Below are 21,832 nucleotides of genomic sequence, written 5' to 3'. Positions count from 1 at the left end.
TCGTCAGATTTTTCTGAAAGGCATTAACACATTACATTAGGCATATACATCTTGAATAAGGCATAAACACCTTGCATTGGGCATAAACACATTACTGGTTAATTAGGCATAAACACATTGGATTAGGCATAAACACCTTGCATTAGGCATAAACACATTACTGGTTAATTAGGCATAAACACTTTGTATTTTCTGTAGAAATGAGAACATTCATTTTGAATTTCCTCTAGTATTCTTGTATGAATAGTTCCTTCATCATGTACTAATTGACAGTGATTTATCAAGTGAAAACCTGTCCCATTCGATCATGAGAATGTTGTTTTCAGACATTCACTTTTTGCAGATGGGAGAAATTAAAGCAATGCAGGCAAATATCTCGCAACATTCTGTAGTTGTGCAGATTTAGAATTGCTTGCAGACAAAATGTGTCAGTTCTGATGTTCTCAAATTTTAAGAGAATGTTACTCCCTTGTTACGTATGATTAAAGGTTATATTATGTGCTGTCTTCATGGTTTGGTTTTAAATTTTGTTGGAACCTTTTGTGGCTAAGGTTTACCATTTGTGAAGTTGGTGGATGTAATAAATTGGCAAAATTTGAAGTTAAGACTACAAGTAAGTATACATGTAGTAATATTTAATCTATTTATAGTAATATTTAATCTGTTTGCAGGCTAGAAAGATTTTAGCAGCATGTGAGAAGAATCCAGTGGATGAACACGATTTAAAATACGATCAGCATAATCCATTTGATATATGTGCTGCCTCATATACTCCGATATACAAGTAAGTCACATTTAATATGTGCTGCCTCATATACTCCGATATACAAGTAAGTCACGTTTAATATGTGTGCTGCCTCATATACTCCGATATACAAGTAAGTCACGTTTAATATGTGTGCTGCCTCATATACTCCGATATACAAGTAAGTCACGTTTAATATGTGTGCTGCCTCATATACTCCGATATACAAGTAAGTCACGTTTAATATGTGTGCTGCCTCATATACTCCGATATACAAGTAAGTCAAGTTTAATATGTGTGCTGCCTCATATACTCCGATATACAAGTAAGTCAAGTTTGATACGCGTTGCCTCATATACCCTGATATACAAGTAAGTCAAGTTTGATACCCGTTGCCTCATATACTCCGATATACAAGTAAGTCAAGTTTAATATGTGCTGCCTCATATACTCCGATATACAAGTAAGTCCTCATATACTCCGATATACAAGTAAGTCCTCATATACTCCGATATACAAGTAAGTAAAGTTTGATATGCATTGCCTCATATACTCCGATATACAAGTAAGTCAAGTTTAATTCGCGTTGCCTCCTATACTCAGATATACAAGTAAGTCAAGTTTAATATGCGTTGCCTCATATACTCCGATATACAAGTAAGTCAAGTTTGATACGCGTTGCCTCATATACTCCGATATACAAGTAAGTAAAGTTTGATATGCGTTGCCTTATATACTCCGATATACAAGTAAGTCAAGTTTGATACGCATTGCCTCATATACTCGATATACAAGTAAGTCAAGTTTGATACGCGTTGCCTCATATACTCCGATATACAAGTAAGTCAAGTTTGATACGCGTTGCCTCATATACCGTGATATACAAGTAAGTCAAGTTTGATACCCGTTGCCTCATATACTCCGATATACAAGTAAGTCAAGTTTGATATGAGCTGCCTCATATACTCCGATATACATGTAAGTCAAGTTTGATATGTGCTGCCTCATATACTCTGATATACAAGTAAGTCAAGTTTAATATGCGTTGCCGCGTGAATTCTAGCTACTGTTATTTTCTGTATAGGTTATTGTTCTGTATTTATTTCTTAGTGTGTTGCGATGTGGGATAATAGGAACAATAATACTACTTGAAAGAACAGCTTGTTAAGATTGGACATTTTCATCCTGAAAAATAATGGTTTATGAGTATCTCCTATTAACTGCATGTACATTGCAAACTAAAGAATTGGGACTGATTTTGTGTTTAAAGTAAACATGTTACAAAAAGGTAAACCTGGAAAAAAAAAGAAAAAACTTTATAAAAGGACAAAACTCCCAACTTCTGTCAGACAGTTTTCCCTTCAACTGTTGATTTTCATGCTTTTTATGCCCCCAGCATCTACTAGAATGACTTGATACTAATGCAGATGTAACCTGTGACCATTCCTCATCTTCAGACATCACCTGACCACAGTTTGACCATGACCTCATTTTGGACTTAGGTTGCTTTATATGGGCCATCTCTTGGTTAACCAAATGGGACCGTTTCGTCTAGCATCAATACCCCTTACAAGAATGAATTGATACTAATACAGATGTAAACTGTGACCATTCCTCATCTTCAAACATCACCTGACCTTAGTTTGACCTTGACCTCGTTTTGGACTTAGGTGCAAAATCTATCGACAAGGATGCCACTGGGGGCATCAAGCGTTTACTGAACGCACTCCTTGTTGTAAATCTATGTATTGGATTGTATCTGTTGTTGACAAGCCTGACCCAAAGATTACAAAAGAATCTATATATTTTGTGCAATAAAAAAATAGATAAAAGAAGGTATGAGTTTTGCATAACACTTCTTGTTGAATCTAACAAGATAAAGAGGTTAAATGGGAATATAGCTGAACCTGCCTTAGCTGCAACCTGTATAAAGCAGTCATCTGCCTTAAGTAGCCAGTCAGACAATTTGTGAAATTGATTTAAAAATCCGATTTAAACTTTTTAGCAACCACCTGCCTTGTGCAGCCAGATTGTCACTTTCTTGTCTGGCTGCTAAAGACAGATTTTACTGTAGTTTCTAAGAGTTTTGCTGTACAAATTGCTGAATGTAATACAAACCACAAAATAGGACTTAGAAGATTTTTGTTTTTACTCTAATAGATGTTAATTTGCATTTGTAGAGGTAAACCTGTCGTGAAATGCCCCCTGAGTGGAGCTTGTTACCTGCCTGAATATAAAGGAGAAGTTTGTAGAGTTACAAAGGTAAGAAATATATGTTTAATTATAGCCCATGTTATACAGAAATAAGCCAGATATAGCCTGTGTCACAAGTATTGCACTGCAATAGGCCATCTAGTTACTTCTAGTTAGCCAACATTGGCATGTATGTGTTTTACAAATGGCTCGTTTGTTTCAATGAGTCCATTCAAGTGGGTCCTTACTCCTAGCATAGAATTTGTTTGTTTTATTGCATGTTAACTCAAGTAGACACTGTTGATGTCTTATTGCAACTTTGTAGCTATAAATATTAAGATGGAGGAAAGACCCGAGGTGCTTATTGAAACATTTTTTTCTGGCAAGGGTTTCAGCATGATAGAAACGAATGTTTCTCATTGCAGAGTTGGTGCAGCCGTTCGGCGCATGCGCGAAATTATTATCAAATGGAACGCAGGGCAAAAATACTCATTTTTTTGCATGTCCGCATGCATTTAGTGTATAATGTGCATAATATATTGACTAAAGGTTAGGGTTAGAATCACCATGGTTACAACATATATACATTTAAGGTATTTTTAGCTCACCTGTCACATAGTGACAAGGTGAGCTTTTGTGATCACCCTTCGTCCGTCGTCCGTCGTCAGTCCGTCAGTGCGTCCGTCCGTCCGTCAACAATTTCTTGTCTGCACGATAGTGGTTTCATTTATGATTTTATTTTAACCAAACTTGCACACAACTTGTATCACCATAAGATCTCGATTCCTTTCTTGAACTGGCCAGATCCCGTTATGGGTTCCAGAGTTATGGCCCCTGAAAGGGCCAAAATAAGCTATTTTGACCTTGTCTGCACAATAGCAGCTTTATTTATGATTTGATTTTAACCAAACTGGCACACAACTTGTATCACCATAAGATCTTGGTTTCTTTCTTGAACTGGCGAGATTCCATTATGGGTTCCAGAGTTATGGCCCCTGAAAGGGCCAGAATTAGCTATTTGACCTTGTCTGCACAATAGCAGCTTCATTTATGATTTGATTTTAACCAAACTTGCACACAACTTGTATCACCATAAGATCTTGGATCCTTTCTTGAACTGGTGAGATTCCTTTATGGGTTCCAGAGTTATGGCCCCTGAAAAGGCCAGAATTAGCTATTTTGACCTTGTCTGCACAATAGCAGCTTCATTTATGATTTGAATTTAATCACACTTGCACAAAAGTTTGTGTCACCATAAAATCTTGATTCCTTAGTTGAACTGGCCAGATCCCATAATGGGTTCCAAAGTTATGGCCCCTGAAAGGGCCAAAATTAGCTATTTTGACCTTGTCTGCACAATAGCAGCTTCATTTATGATTCGATTTTAACCAAACTTGCACACAACTTGTATCACCACAAGATCTTGGTTCCTTTCTTGAACTTAGAAATCCAGATCACAATTGAATGTTAAATCAAATGCACCCAAGAAGAAAATATTCGCTATATTATGTCCCTTTGATGTTTCTGCTCTCCAGGTTCAAGAAGAGTTACATTTCCTTGATCACAAAATTTTCTTTTACATGAAAATATTAAATGCTCATAACTCTACGTTTTGGCTTAAAATATTGTCAATATATCTATTTTTGAGAAATATATGGACATTTGTCTTCATTTCAAAGCTTTTTAACTTCATACCTATGATTTGAAAAACTTAGGTACTATCTCTATTTGGACTTAGATATTTTTTCTGAGGACCTTCTTGTCCTCAAGTGCAATGATAACAGGTGAGCGATATAGGGCCATCATGGCCCTCTTGTTGTTCAAATTTAGTTAATCCGGTATATACCGGAGTCTGTAATATATCACGGGTGCACCAACTCTGTATTTAGTCACAGCCGATAGAAACAGCTTTCTTCAAACCCGATTTTTTCTGTTAATTTTTCTACCTGATATATTACAAATTACTTGTTGACAAAATATACAAGATACTTATTTTACTGTTAAGCCATTTTTATCCGACTTTTTTTCATTGTAATAAGAAATTACCAGACCAGTATGGTTCTTAAGGTAGTTTTAATATTGTTGTTTGTTTGATTAATTGCAGGTGACAGAGATAGGCAAGGATTGTATTGGATTGAGGATCAGTCAAATACAGTTCAGATAAACCATCTAGATCATTGAAGAACACAGTACAGAGAATCTTGTTTTAATGACATCAACACTTAATTTCTTGATGTGTGTTATACAGAAAATTATGTTTCAGTGTGAATATGTGGGATAAAAAAATTGGTTAAAAATTACTTAGATAATCAATGAACAAAGAGTGGAGAATCTTCTTGTAAAGGTATCAGATCAAGATTTTATTTCCAGATGTTTAGTACGGAGAAACGTATCTTAGTGTGAATTTATCGGATTTAAAACATGGGTTTGATAGTTGGATATTTAAGCTGTTAAATATGTTCTTTCTACATTTGACACTGAAATTCAGAGTAGTGAACGATATTTTGGACTAAATTTGCACAATAAACAAATGGATGCACATTCATAGTTTCTAGTAAATTTAAAACACTGATATTGTGATGACATACATTGACTTAACATTTCATACCTTACATAATACATGTATATTGTTGAGGAATGCATGTACGCTACATGAATGAGTTAGTACTGATTTACTCCAGTATACTGCTTGCTTGTTACAGAAGTTACTTTACAAAAGGACCCTATGTATAACTATTGAAATCTGACATGTGAAAATATTTATTTGTCATTGAACTTTATATGTGCAATTAATTTTAGTAAGAATTATTTATTGGTAAAATTTACATCATTTAAGGTGAATTAAAAGAGATAAGAATATTGCATTCTTTATTAATTCATTTTACATGGTCAGTGTTTGTTTTTAACCTTTAGCCTGCTAAATTTCTGAAGTGGTCTGGTCCATCATTCAGTATGAGCAATACCATTCAGTATTCGAATGGATCAGAGGTGGACTACAGAATGATTAACACAGAACAGAACAGAACACAGTTTTATTTTAGATCTGAGCATTATGGTCCTCGTATAACATGTACAAACCAATTTAAGGTCAGCAAAATACATTACAATGTTAAAATAACACTTACACATTTTAAAGTAAAGGTGGTACAGGGATTTATTTGTTGTGTAAAAATAGTATGTACACTTTTAAAAAAATCTAACAAAGTAAAGAAGGTGCGGCTTATAAGAAAGTAACTTATATCATTCTAAAATATATCTTATATAAATCGTATTTTAACAAATACATTGCATATACTATTTCAGTGAAAGTTACAGACGTGAATAATTTTGTTACTAAATGGAGATTCATCAAAAAGAAATTGGCCGGGGAAAAAGGGCACAGTTACATTTCTTGTTAGGCACACATCAAGATAATATAGGCCTATAAACATTATGCCTTCTCGAAAGTATAATCCTATTCGTTTTCAAGGCAGTTTATAAAACATGCTAAGTCATTCAGTTGTTCTTCATTTGAGCTTGACAACAACACTTAATTTTAACATACCTCTTCTTTATAAAAATATTTATTAATTAAACATTTTCTCTTTTTTTCTGTGGTATGGACAGAACAAATCGTATACCTTTAGTTAAAGACCTCTCTTACGAAAGAGGCCTTGGACATTTTACCATAAGTCAGTCCTCTCGGAGAAGTTGAGGTACTGGTCTGACTAGAGTACAAAACTTTGAAACCCTACAGGGTTATGTAAACTTTAGCTGCCTCCCCTCATTTGAAATTTTATTGCTTAAGTTTTCAAGCTTGAAAATAATAATTTAGTTTGTAATATTAACATCGAATGCCAGTTCCTCATTTTGTAGAAACCCTGAAGACGTCCAGTCTTTTTTCAAAAATAGATTTTCGCATAGTTTCTTGTGTGTGTCTAACTTACCAGTCTAGGTAATATGGGCAACGATTTGATAGTTCTACTTTCACTTTCATCTAATACTTATTTGCTGTAGTTTTTTCCCCACTGGTACTATCTTGGGAAATATATAAATACACACAATTATTATGTGTATTTTTTTTTCTATTTAATTAGGCAAATCTGATCGTTGGCTGGACAGTTAGATTTGAACTCGGCTGGAAAGTAACTAAATACATTACATGGAAAAAATATACTCCCCCCGCCCCCGCACAACATACACACACCAAAGAGCTTCTTGTACATGTACCATGGATATATGTATGTAATTATCACAGATCTTTTCTTCTGGCACTTACTTTACATTAAAGTTCAAGGTGGTGTTCTTTCAGCATGGATTCAACCCGTGCCCACGTGCCATTGTTCGGCATGGGTTTGATGCCAGTCACGTGACATATCAACTGATAGACATCTACTATGGAAACTGGACTGGTTGTGTATCCTTGCTTGAAATCTGAAGTAAAACATAATAGAATAAATTTTAAAGGTGCTTTGTCAGAATACAACACAACCAAACGAAACAAAACTAGGTTTGATGGAGAAGTAATGAAACGTTCAATATCCCTAATGCCCCATGCCGAACAATGGAGCTCTGTTATAACAGAAGCAACCGAGTCCTTTTTACTGCGGTCAAACAGAAAATAATGCTGTTGTAGTGAAATAAATCTACAAGTTTTATCTTGAAGCATAGAGCGCAATAACCCCCGGTACCGAGTCGCAAGCTTTGCGTCATGTTCAGTGTTATAAAAAGTAGATATATACTGCAGCATTAAGCATGTTAAGTAAAATTGAAACGACTCAATCAACAATAAATAAACAATTCCAACAACGCTGAATAAACGATTCCAAAAACGCTGAATAAACGATTCCAACAACACTGAATAGACGATTCCAACAACGCTGAATAAACAATTCCAACAACGCTGAATAAACGATTCCAAAAACGCTGAATAAACGATTCCAACAACACTGAATAGACGATTCCAACAACGCTGAATAAACAATTCCAGCAACATTGAATAAACGATTCCAACAATATTGAATAAACGATTCCAACAATGCTGAATAAATGATTCCAACAACACTGAATAAACAACATTGAATAAACGATTCCAACAACGCTGAATAAATGATTCCAACAACACTAAATAAACAACATTGAATAAACGATTCCAACAATGCTGAATAAACGATTCCAACAATGCTGAATAAACAATTCCAACAACATAGAATAGACGATTTCAATGTTGTATGATTCCAACAACATTGAATAGATGATTTCAATGTTGTACGATTCCAACAATATTGAATAGACGATTTCAATGCTGTATGATTCCAACAATATTGAATAAACGATTCCAACAACGCTGAATAGAGGATTCCAACAATGCTGAATAAACGATTCCAACAACATTGAATAAACGATTCCAACAACATTGAATAGACGATTCCAAACATTGAATAGACGATTCCAACAACGCTGAATAGACGATTCCAACAACATTGAATAGACAATTTCAATGTTGTACGATTCCAACAATACTGAATAAACGATTCCAACAACGCTGAATAGACGATTCCAACAATGCTGAATAAACGATTCCAACAATGCTGAATAAACGATTCCAACAACATTGAATTAACGATTCCAACAATTCTGAATAAACGATTCCAACAATGCTGAATAAACGATTCCAACAACGCAGAATAAACGATTCCAACAGTATTGAATAAACGATTCCAACAACATTGAATAGACGATTCCAAACATTGAATAGACGATTCCAACAACGCTGAATAGACGATTCCAACAACATTGAATAGACGATTTCAATGTTGTACGATTCCAACAATATTGAATAAACGATTCCAACAACGCTGAATAGACGATTCCAACAATGCTGAATAAACGATTCCAACAACATTGAATTAACGATTCCAACAACGCTGAATAAACGAGTCCAACAACATTGAATAAACGATTCCAACAACATTGAATAGACGATTCCAAACATTGAATAGACGATTCCAACAACGCTGAATAGACGATTCCAACAACATTGAATAGACGATTTCAATGTTGTACGATTCCAACAATATTGAATAGACGATTCCAACAACGCTGAATAGACGACTCCAACAACATTGAATAGACGATTTCAATGTTGTACGATTCCAACAATATTGAATAGACGATTTCAATGTTGTACGGTTCCAACAATATTGAATAAACGATTCCAACAACGCTGAATAGACGATTCCAACAAAGCTGAATAAACGATTGCAATGTTGTACGATTCCAACAACACTGAATAGACTATTTCAATGTTGTACGATTCCAACAATATTGAATAGACGATTTCAATGTTGTACGATTCCAACAATATTGAATAAACGATCCCAACAATACTGAATAAACAATTCCAACAATAGTAAGTCTGCATGTACACCACAATAGTTACAATTATTACATACATATGGACCATACATGTATTTGCAAAAGTGAAAAACCAGTTTTTGAGATAGGCCTACATACCACTTAATAGTACATTCCGCACTGGGCAAAACATGCATGTTCAAACTTTTGAAAATAAAGAAAAAACACATGATATTCATGCTTAGTGATCTGCAGTGCGAGACCGATCCATTAAATATTTGCTTTCTGCTGCCGTATACTTCTCAAAAATAAATTCAAAAACGTACTCTAAATTTTGCGGGAAAACACGTTTTACAGGGGGGAAAAACATTGTAATATTTGACCCATAAAAACTTATTCATTTTGAATGGAGATGTTGTTATACGTAAATCAAAGTATGCTGCAAAATAGAGTCAAAAATGACTGGAATTTACAATGGTAAATACCACAATACCATCCAGTCCTTGACAATCATTATAAAGTTCAAACTAACGCCGTAAGTCTCACTAAAGATTTTAACGATTTGGACATAAAAAAAGAAAGAAGAACAAGAAAAAAAAGAAAAAATAGCGAATGTCAAAATTGAGGAAAACTTCGAAAATCGGAAAAAGTCAATTATGAATTTGTGTAGGTTACGCCCGAATTTATTTTATTCCCTCAATATTTAACGTATGACGTCATAATCAGTATATAAAATTTTGTATAAAGATTAAAGAAATTATAGATATATAAGTTTTATCTATTTTTCGAATTCTGAAATTTTTTGCATTAGGATGTGCTGAATTAATGTTTATGTATTGACGGGAATGTAAAGTTGCAGAAATACTTTGATGTATGTGTGTTTCCGTTCTTTAGAGCACATTTTAATCAGTGTAACCCTACTGTGGTGGCATATTTCTGCCACGAGATATCTCGATACTTACAAAAATTATCTTGATAAAGCAAAGTTTTCTGAAATGATTATCTCAATAGTCAAAAGTTTCCGGGAAATATTCTAGCGATAATTTTCATTATTATTTACATACGTTTTGCGTAAAAGCCCATAGCTGTCGTTTAGTAGCTAGACATTTTGAGAAATCTACTTGATCGAACTTTTCTGAAAAGGTAATCTCGATAGTCTAATGTTTTCAGGAAATAAAAGGCATATCTGGAGAGAAAAAATATTGCGATAATATGTTTAGAAAAACATGCACAGCTTTGCAGGAAAGTTTAGAATACATTTTGTATATCTACATCTTTCACCCAGCCGTCGAATCACTTGGCGGCGCTGTCTGTTGTTAACGAAATGATATGTAACAAATGTTAAGAGAATAAAAGCTAAAAAGACAGTATGCTACAGTTAAAACAGGACAGAAGCAATGCAATTACATACTGACCACCACCAGCCTCTCTCTAAAGATACTGAGACTGGGGCTAGATTTGACATAGGTTCCAGAGTCGGAAGGTCCTTATCGTCATATATACCTAAAATCTCGCGGCAGTCTCAAGCATTAACACAAAATATTGGGCTTAAACATTTTCAGGGGAAAAAATCTAGAAAAATGATATTTATTGCTGAAATGTTTTGAGAAAAAATGCATACATTGCTTGGAAAGTTTTCAATTTAGCCCGTGGCAGAAACTATAGTACGCCCACGGAGCATAACGTATCCAATTATGTTTACTCATATTTTGACCTAAACTAAAAATAATGTGTAAATGTTTGTTAGCCTATTTTTTTTTCCGCCGATTTTTTGTACTATCATTATAGAAATTAAAATTTAATAAGAAATTTCAAAATTCAAAACATTTCAAAATTATTTTATATTGTTGTTTAGTTAATGTTAAATGAAGAATAATTAAAAAATGTTTGTAATGAAAATCTTCGAATTCTGATGACTTCGCAATTACGCGGTGTTTCAAAAACAAACTTTGTTTGAAATCCTCTCACTTTGAAGTGTTAAAAGTTTGAAAACTTTTTTACAAACCTAAAATGGTATTGTACAATGTGACAAACAAAATATGACCAAACTGCTAATTACTGGGTGCGATTTGTGGGCGGAGCGGGAAGATACCCGTATATTTGCGCATGCGCAGATCATGTTGCTTTTTACTATTTTAACCACGGAGTTGAAATTAAAATTAAAAACGTTAAAGTGACTCTTGGAAAAGTGAACATTTTAATATCACCGTTTTTCTTTTCGTATTAAAAAGTCGGATTAGTTATACTAAAAACTTCTGAAAGCGATCATAGCATTTGATATTCAATTTGCTAGTTTTTGAAAATAACCCGGGCTAAAGATGCTGGGCAGTGACTCACGATCGAGAAATGGTATGATGATGGGATACATGTTTGGTCAACAACTCTCGTCAGCGCCAGACGGCTTAGAACGGGATATCAACTCTGTTACGTCGCTGCACCGTATGGATAAATTTCCGACAAGTAGTCCAGGTTCTGGCACTGGGCTTTACAAATCCGCTTTCTCCAAAGCAAACTACGGAAAACCGGATTATACCAAACCAGGGTTCCACATGCAATCTGAACATTATCAAATTCCGCAGCAATTTCATTCTCATATGACAACAATAGCAGACAAGCATGGTGCCTATAGTGCGAATGGCTTAAGCATGTCTTCGCCTAACGTAGATATGAGGAACACAACGGCTGGTTATCAGATGTCTTCATACAAATCCGGCAATACAAGAAAACAACGACGAGAAAGAACTACTTTTACACGAACACAGCTAGATTTACTGGAATCACTGTTTGAAAAGACAAGGTATCCAGACGTCTTCATGCGTGAAGAAATTGCGATGAAAATCAACCTGCAAGAATCAAAAGTGCAGGTCTGGTTCAAAAACAGGCGTGCCAAATGTAGGCAGCAAAAGAAGGCCAAGGAGGACAACAGCAGAAACAAATCGCCAACACCGGAGAAAGCTAAAGACTCTAGCCCTTCTCCATCCCTATCCCCCACCGGAAGTGAAGTCAATGCGACGCCAATATCCAGACCACTGATAAACGGAAGCGTAAACGCACCGACATCAATCTGGAACCCGGCTTCAATGTCTTCAATGAGCGATCTGACATACCAGAATAGTTGTATGCAGGGAACCGGAAGTTACACAAAAAGTACCATGCCCACCGGGTATTCTTATCAAAATTATGGACTACCTTCATATAACGGACACTCGGATTACTTAGTGCCTACGCAACTTCCTGTTATGCATCCCAGTCAGTACAACACGATGTCGAACATTTATTCTAGCCAGTATCCATCATTTCAGACACCACAGAGCTTTTCCCAACCACCTGTGGACGAGCGGGACTGTTTCGAATATAAAGACAACTCAAAATTTCTAGTTTTGTAAAACTATTTTACAAATGTTACTGTCGGAGAATGAAAAATAGATATTAGACGTACGGTACGTATATACATTCCGTTAAAAAGCACGCGCAGACTCCGGAAACTGACGATCCTCTATGAAAATTCAAAAGTGCTTGAGCTAGGGAGTGACTCCGAGTGACATACAAAAATGGATATTTTAAAATTTCAAACAATTAATGGAAGATGTTGCTTATTTTATTGGTTAGTAACACCTGATGATGTTGTATAAATCAAATAAGAAGATTATATTTTGATCATTCATTGTCTTATATCTTAGTTTCAGAATATTTATTACATTTATGGACACATGTTGCCTTTTTACAACTCTGCCAGCATTCTTACATGTTGCACTGAATTATTATAAATAACTGTCATACACAATTTAATATATTAAATGAAAGAAAGCAGTACAACAATAGCATTTCTTTTTTTTCTTTTTCGTAAAGACAGTTTTATTCTTGTTTCTTAATGTATTTTTCTTACTAACAAAATTTCAACACTGCCTTAACTTTAAAGAAAAAATTATCTTCGTATCTGTTAACTTGTTCTGACTTTTTTTTCGATGAGAATATGATTTTGAATGTTAAATATCAAATGATTTTGAAGCAAAATGTATGCGTTTCGTTATATGTTCCCCGTTGTATCAAGAGACCGTGTAGTATAACTTTTGTACAAAGTGTAAATTTTTCAAATGTTTAAGTTGTGATTTGTAGTAATTACTAACAATGTAAAATATGTATTTATTTCGTTATCAGTTTAAAATGTACAATAAAACACTGAATGTTCTATTATGTCATTATTTCCCAGAAATCATTATATACCTTACTATAACTAGTTACAAAACTGCATAGCACAAAATCCTGTAACCCAGACCAAATATCAGAAAGCGGGCATAATAAATGGTTACTGGACCGCAAGGGATGAATGAAATAATTTCTGACCTCATATATAGCCCCGTTTCGTCGCGACAAAATTTTCGTTTTTAAAACGCCTATATTTTATATGATTGACTGATTCAAACAATGGAGTAATCGTTATTGTGTTTAGTTATATCATAAACAACTGGCGTTCCTTACGTGGTCACTGGCAGTCGAAAGCTATACTGGTTCTCGGTCCACGCCCTCGTGAAAATACAGGTTAACAACTTCAGGGCCTCTATTGTTATTTAATACTGTAAAATATTATTAAAACCCAAATGCGTCTCATGTAGATTTATTTTTGACCAGTCTAATCCTAAGAACGTTCTAGATTCTGTCCTCTTCATCATTCCAAGTAATAATGTTACAGAACAAGAAAAATTAGTGAACAATTTCAAACCCACCTGCCCCAGAAGCAGAAATATATCAGTGTAAAATTGCAAATGCACCTGATCGAAGGTTGCCAACCCACGTGAACTTTGGACACCATACACACGGAGCAAATGTCCCGATTCAGGTAGCGTTCTGCCTATATTTTTCCTATTACATAACAGATTCATAAGATAAAGAGCGTCGATGACAAAGAGAAACTATAGTGCTTCCTCCGCAAAACGTCTGCAATCAGTTTTCAGTACTTTTTCTTAAACACTTCGCCCAACTGCGAAAGTGTGTACGTTACCTACACAGTTAGTCCACGAAAAGAAGTTGGGCAAAGTGTTTGACAAAAGTACTTAAAACTGATGGCAAATGCTTTGTACGGATGAAAGCACTGATTTTGCTGTCTTCGACGCACTAAATATGTTTTGAAAATCGGTCAAGTAATAAGGAAAATATAGGCAAAATATTACCTGAATCAAGACGTTTTCTCCGTATGTACGATATCCAAATGTTATGTGGGTTGGCAACCCTGTGGTCCAGAAGCTAGAAATATATCAGTGTAAGATTGCATTCTAGCCTTGTCACTTTTCGGGGGTGTTTTAACAGGAGTGAAAACGTATTAACAGAGAGAATCTCACGCTCACGTGCTGTTAAAACACTTTCAAGCGTAAGTTTTTAAACACACCTAGTCCACAAGCTGTAAAATTGCAAAACAAACCTAGTACAGAAATAGAATATTTGTGTAAGATCGCGAACTAAATAAACCTGACACAGAAGCTAGAAATCTATTAGAGTAAGACTGCAAACAAACCTGGCCCAGAAGCTAGAAAGACGCCTCTCATATCTTTATCATTGTTGTCAAAACCATGATTTGCACTGAACGTGTGTATAGTCCTGGTCCCCTTGTGGTTTCCTGACGTTGGCTGAAAAAGAAAGAGTTTATTACATCAACAACCCCTTCTTTACAGTGGCATGCATACAGTTTTTATAACAATAACAATTTATTAAAACAGTGTAGTCATGACTGTATGATAGCGAAAACTCGAAAGCGGTATTATAAGAAGCTGATTTCCTTCTTATGTAACATTAGAGTGAAACTGTGAAAAAAAAATCGTACCAGTGTAAATTGTGGAAATTTTTACAGATCTCATTAATGGTTTTCATTTATTTTATAAAGCTAATGAAAGTACTTTCTACTTTGAAGATTTTGAAACATTTTACAAAATCTGGAGGCGTGTCCCTTTAAAGTCACTACGGTCTACCTTAAAACATATTTTTATAAGTACGTGTATCTTTAGTTAATAATAGTTTATGCAATTTGGTCTTTGGCCGAATATGTGTAGGTCACCTATCAGCTTAGTTGGCAGAGAACCTGACTATAAATAAAGAAGTCTCGAGTTTGAATACCCGACGAAGTGGATATTCTCCACGGCAAACTGACAGACGACAATCTGTCCTTTCACCTCTGATTCAGGAGAAGCTGTCAGTTGCTTGTGATCGCTATTAGGGAACGAACAACGTTCTCCAAATACTTAAGTAAAAATCATCAGCATAACCTTTATTAGTAATCGCCACACTCTAAAAGAGTATACTCGCGATTACTGGGGTTAAATAAACATAAATATAAAATTCTATTAAATAACTTTTATGCATTTATTCATTTAATTTTACCCTACTTACATGGATGATGCACCAGTTCGAATCCGCAGTTACAAAAATTGGAGGTATAAACTTGTGTTGCTTGAAAAACCATCGTTCAAGAATATCTTTCCTGTTGTATACTTTGAGATGCTCGTGGAAACCTTTCAGTGATTCGTAGATCTTTAACAAAAACGTTAAATTTGAAAAATTAGACAAATTCGGATAAAAATAAATGGTGTTTGGCTATTTAGTGTCTGTAAGACTCAAGTCATCTTCCACGGTTGAAGAGAACAATTTATTAATCATAAACAATTTAGTTATCATGAACAATTTAGTACACATAAACAATCCAACACACGTAAATATGAGACCATTAAAACATATAAATATGATTACTGATCTTTTTAATTATGACGACAAAGTTCTTCAAGAACATAGTTAAGCATTTCTACATTTCTGTAAGACGAAAATTTAGCGGCAAGATTATTCAGTATCGTTGAGAACTCGCACACTGTTCTCAACGTAAAAACGCCATAAGACTTCTGAGAGTCACTAAACTCTGACATGAATCTATGTAAAAATTGTCGACTTCCATTAATTTCAAATGCTTGAAACATACTAAGGAAAAAAATATATTAGGAATTACTTTCGTTTCTCGTCCAATTTTCGGCCAAATTTGCGCCACTGAGCCACTTTCTAAAATCTCGTCAATGTCGTCCATATCCAACACATTGTTTAAATCAATAATGTTTGTCTCATTCACACTGGCCATTCCATGGTCCGATACAACAATCATGTCAACGTCACTTAGTTTATTGGTTTCTAAATAATCAAGCACGTTTGCAATAAGGTCATCTGTATCCTTAATTGCTTGTTTTAACTGCAGTGAACCAGGTCCGGACGAATGACCAACAACATCAACATCTGCGTGTAATATATCTAAAAAAAAAACAAATACATATATAACTACTTCAAATAAGAAGTATTTAGTAAAGGTCACATTTACAAGAGACAAAGTTTAGAAAATCGATTCAATGTCCCCACTTTAATAAGGAATCCTGTTAAGGTAGTCGTATTGACAACGCGCGATGCACGATACGACGAGCGATGAATTGATGCGAAGGTACAACGCGACACACGACGGTACGATACGAGTGCGAAGTTACAACGCGATACGATGTGTGATATTTGAATATGTAAAATGACACCTTTCACGTCGTACCGTCACAATAAAATGTCGCGCGTTGTATCGTACTGTCGCGCGCGATTGCTATAACAGAATTTTGTATATATTGCCGTTGCCGTATTAGAACAGGGAATGGTAAATATCACATGGTGAAAAACATTCGAGGATGTATTCAGAAAATAGACAGATAAAACTAGGACCAGGAAAAACAGAATAAAAACGTTCATTAAACTTTTTACGAATGATCAAACTGTAACTTATTACATGCGATATCAATGTCACCGTTGTGTATTCGACGAACTGCATCCATGGTGGCGTCCTGCGATTCTTTGACCGTACTGGCATCTTGATAAGGTAAACAATATGTTACGTTTACGCCGTTGAAATGCAGGTAACAACCGCCCATATTGAACAAGCCTGTTCTAATTCCCTGTAAAAGAATTAATGTACTTTCAACCACTCTGTATTATATTATATACAGATTAGACATTTCTTCACAACTCGTTATACCCCACCTTCTATTTGGAAAGCGCAGATCTACGGATCATTCCTTATCAAATAACAAGAAGTGACCTAAAAGATAAATGTTTTAGCAAATTAGGCGATTTTTTTTTTTTTAAATTTTCATGAAACGTTTCATCGAAACATTTTCTCAAGAGAACTTAAATAAGTATCATGTCGGCTTGACAAACTTTTTATGTTGAATAGTCATATAGCCGTATTTGCGAATGTGTATGAACATATGTATGAAAATAATGTGTCTGAAAGAACTGTGCACAATTACCTGTCTCTCAGCAGTGACGAAGAACGAGTCTTTCTCTGTCCACCATTTAGAATCATTATCAAGCATGTACTCCAGCTTATCTCCATACTTACTATCGTAAATAAAGTTTCCAACAACACCATGACTTTCCACATAAAGACCTGCATTAAGACAACAGTTCGTTAACATGCACAAGTATGTCCATTTGGTGGATATACGATATCCATTTAGTAGATATATAATATCTATTTGTTTTATCCGCCCCACCCCACCCCAGCCCCCAATACACACACATAATTAGATAGAACAAACATCTGAAGAGATTCTTATCGAGTTCAAGGCCCGACAACACCGACACCAATGTCCTTTTTAAGAAATCACTTAGTGTTTTTACCATGGAAAAGTGATTCATTAAGCTTCATCCGTTATTACAATTAAGCTAAAACAATTTAATGTAGTGTGAGCTCGTGTTCCCTATTTCTGATACAAGGATAAAACGAGTATGGCAATACACTTGTTGTCTTGTTATGGACCTTCTTGAACAGTCGCTGAATTAAAATCGGTTTGACCAGATAGTGGTGTTGATAATACGGAATTCCGTTAGTGCCATCGCCTTTGAATATGTTAATCTGAAACGCGATACTCGATAGTACGATGATGAAAACGCGAAATAACGAAATAACGATAACGAAAATGCGATACTACGATGATGATAACGCGATACTACGATAATGAAAACGCGATAATACGATAGTACGATGATGATAATGCGATATACTACCGTGTTTTTACCATCGCACTACCGTGGTATCGCATTTTCGTTATCGTAGTATTGTGATTTCGCAATCTCATTATTGTACTACCGCGTTATCATCATCATATTATCGCGTTATCATCATCGCACTGTCGCGTTATCACCATCGAACTGTCGTGTTATCACCATCGTACTGTCGCGTTATCATCATCGCACTGTCCCGTTATCATAAAATATGACTAAATATTCGAAATGATAAATTAGGCCTGAACTTTGAAAACCTGAAACATGTTTTATATATGGATAAATCTTTCATTGAAATGCATAGATGCGTCCAAAATATAGTACCTTTAAAGGCCAAACTACAACTGGCAGATTGACCAAAAATAGTGATCTGTTATTTGTGAAAATAATAGGCTTAATTAGTTAACTTTTGAAGAATAAATACTAATGTTATATGAAAGTGTTGTGGTGTTTTAATATAAAATTTGTTAATCTTATAGTTATTAGTATAGTAACATGGTTAGTAACTGAATAGATTTTTGGGTGGAAAAAGTAGGAAAGCTGCATAATGTAGGAAGCATCTAAATTTCACCAGCTCAAGGTAACCAGTCGAGGTCAAAGGTTCGAACCTTTGATTTCATGTCTGCTCCACCAATGAACGTGATTGACATGTTCCCCTTCCCAAGACAAAGTCCAGAACTTGTGCACCGACTACGGGTGCTCAGGGTCAAGGTCATCAGTGAAGGTCAAAGGTTTGAACAGCTGCTTGAAACAAGCGACACAAGTGTTCCGAGGAACACGTCTCTAGTTTCTCAGATCTATGGGCATTTACCCACAAAGTGGCCACATGAGAATGGTGATAACGTGACAGTTCGATGGTGATAACGCGACAGTACGGTGATGATAACGCGATAGTACGATGATGATAACGCGATAGTACGATAACGACATTGCGAAATCATGATACTACGATAACGAAAACGCGATATCACGATATTACGATGGTGAAAACGCGACAGTATCATCATCGTACTATTGTATTATCGCGTTTTCGTTATCGTCATCGTAGTATCGCGATTTCGTTATCGTTGTTTCGTGATTTCACGTTTTCATCATCGTACTATCGAGTATCGCGTTTCAAGGCGATGGCCCTAACGGAATCCCGTAGATAATGCGCAAGATCTATTATTGATCTGCTAAGTCCTACGAGAAACACTTAATCAAACTGTACTTTACAAAGACCTACAAATCGATAAACTATGTTTAACTTCAGGGCCATGCTTTAAGGTTTAGGAGTATATCACCAAAACACAGAAATATTTTATAAACGAATAACATCGTTACCAATATTTTACTTAACCATTACATGTTCTGCCGGACTGTCCCGTACGGAAAATATTCTGAAAAAGTTGTCCCCCTTTGAAAATGAATGCCATTTGTAAAGAAATAAAAATAAGCAATTGCTGAAAAACTGTGTTCCACTTAATTATGTGAAATTTCAACACTCGCATGCGATTGCAAATGAATCAAAACTAACATGTGTAACAGTTCTTTGAAAATGGTGTGTTTTTGAAGGCGTTTGACTGCCCGGAAGTGGGTCCCATTTAGGCAGTCTTTTTTTTCGGAATTCAATGTTTATATTAGTATACTGACACTTGTTTTTTGGGGTTTTTTTTGTAATGATAGCGTGCAATTGTATATTACTTATATTACTCTACAAAACATATACATTGTATATATATACTCTATATATATTCTGTTACACATGTTTGTTTTGATGCATTTGTAATAGCGTGCGAGTGTTAAAATTTCACATAACTAGGTGGAACACAGTTTTCAGCGATTGTTTATTTTTATTTCTTTACAGATGGCATTCATTTTCAAAGGTGGGCAACTTTTCCAGAATATTTTCAGTACGGGACAGTACGGCAGAACATGTAATGGTCAGGTAAAATATTGGTAACGATGTTGTTCGTTTATAAAATATTTCTGTGTTTTGGTGATATACTCCTAAACCTTAATACTGATTATAACCATTTAGCTTAAAGAGAATATTCTATTTTGTAAAACCACATTGTTTTACAGGTATGTTTGATTTTGGAAACAAGATGTAGACATTTTTTCAAGCAGAATCCAGGATCAGACATAAAATAAAATTCTAAGCCGTATGTTTCAAGAATCGTGCAAAAACTGAATTAGATTTTAAGACAATTCCAAATTACTTTAAGACAGTTCTAGTATGTCTTATCCTGGGTTAAAAAAGGTTACACAAGTGGCCAATCGAACATACCTGTTTCCAGTGATTTGTAGTTTGGCAGAGAGTTTGTCGGGAAGGCGGGAACCAGCCACTCCGCCCTAGTCCCTGTGTTCATCAACCTCGAAAATCCCACTAATTGTAAATCCGGGGCATCTAGATAGTCCCAGCGAAATCCATCGACAAGCAAAACTATCAACTTTGAAGTATTTACAAATTTAAAGTCCTGCAGAATGACGAAATACAATATATACGAAATTAAATTACACTTCATAATTGAGCGACTACTGTAACAACAGTATGTATTAACACCGTAGAGTTAAGTGAGCGTGCATGTACATACTAATGTGCATGCATGGTTACTCATGCAATGAATATACTACCAGTAACTCAGCGCCGGGTAATACGGATGAGTACAGCCAGTTTACTGCTTTTTAATTTCCGACATTTGCAGCCACCGCGGTCAAAAACCTGGGATATGTTCCGACCAAAATCTGGTCGCAACTCAAAAAGATGAATGAAAATAGTTAAACACCATGAAATGTATAGCATCTCCACGGAGAAAGAAATCTTTCCTCGCGATATGCACCAATTACATTCTTAAATTACACAGTATTACCCTATACCGGCCATAAAATCCCAACTACATCGCAGTATTGACATTGTTTTTCAGCCATGATATTTTATGAGGCGGTGTAACGATCCTTATCGACCAATCAGAATCCGCGCACTTTACATTTCAATTATTGGAGAATCTGTGGAAACCTGTACGCTGAATTCTTGTTTTTACGTCATTATGAACCATAAAATATGATGTGAACTGTGTTGTTTATTAAAGCATATGAACAGTATACAGAAAAAAATATATATACAACAAAAAACAACCTAGAATATATGGCACAAGACCACAGTTGCCCTTGGTTGACAATACGGAAGTGGTTACGCGGAAAATAGTTCTTCTGTTTGATGGTGAATATTGGTGAATTTTTGAGTGAAAGACCTGCAATAAATGGCATGATTTAATAGAGGAAATATGAAATAGTAGGTACATGTACAATTTGACAGAATGAGAATGTCAGAATATGCATAACATGACTTTTTGATAGGGCCTGTTTTGCCTGTTTGCGGCCATCTAGAAAGTATTCTTCATACGCATGTGATTTGGTTCAAAATGGTGGAAAAAAGAGCCGGTCAACCCAATGTTTACTGTGGCTGGAATTTTTTCTCTTGAATAGTTCTGTTGAGTTCAGGTATTTTTA

General features: G+C 35.2%; 3 protein-coding genes across 4 annotated transcripts in view; 2 read left to right on the top strand and 1 right to left on the bottom strand.

Moving 5' to 3' along the window:
- The window catches only part of LOC123559924 (coatomer subunit alpha-like), a 45,750-nt gene extending 39,953 nt beyond the window's left edge, over positions 1-5,797 (top strand). For both annotated transcript variants that reach the window (XM_053552104.1, XM_053552103.1), the window contains 3 exons: positions 672-784; positions 2,926-3,007; positions 5,043-5,797. In XM_053552104.1, the coding sequence (XP_053408079.1) occupies positions 672-784; positions 2,926-3,007; positions 5,043-5,102 (255 nt within the window). In that variant the 3' untranslated portion in view covers positions 5,103-5,797. The remainder of the gene's footprint in view (positions 1-671; positions 785-2,925; positions 3,008-5,042) is intronic.
- Positions 5,798-6,132: 335 nt separating this feature from the next.
- On the bottom strand, positions 6,133-21,235 carry LOC123559925 (glycerophosphocholine cholinephosphodiesterase ENPP6-like). The gene is made up of 7 exons (XM_045352090.2): positions 20,610-21,235; positions 17,584-17,723; positions 17,064-17,229; positions 16,260-16,552; positions 15,653-15,793; positions 14,784-14,895; positions 6,133-7,351 (listed from the first exon to the last, which is right to left on the bottom strand). Exons 1-7 carry the CDS (start codon positions 20,845-20,847, stop codon positions 7,203-7,205), a joined length of 1,239 nt encoding a protein of 412 aa, XP_045208025.2. The 5' UTR covers positions 20,848-21,235; the 3' UTR covers positions 6,133-7,202.
- LOC128559746 (homeobox protein OTX2-like) lies at positions 11,355-12,777 on the top strand. The gene has a single exon (XM_053552105.1). The coding sequence runs from the start codon at positions 11,593-11,595 to the stop codon at positions 12,658-12,660; it is 1,068 nt and encodes a 355-aa protein (XP_053408080.1). The 5' UTR covers positions 11,355-11,592; the 3' UTR covers positions 12,661-12,777.
- Positions 21,236-21,832: the final 597 nt, after the last annotated feature.

This window comes from Mercenaria mercenaria, chromosome 10 (assembly GCF_021730395.1).
Source record: "Mercenaria mercenaria strain notata chromosome 10, MADL_Memer_1, whole genome shotgun sequence".
NCBI lineage: Eukaryota > Metazoa > Mollusca > Bivalvia > Venerida > Veneridae > Mercenaria > Mercenaria mercenaria.
The sequence above is the reverse complement of the archived record's forward strand: the minus strand, read 5'-3'. Positions and strand labels throughout refer to the sequence as shown.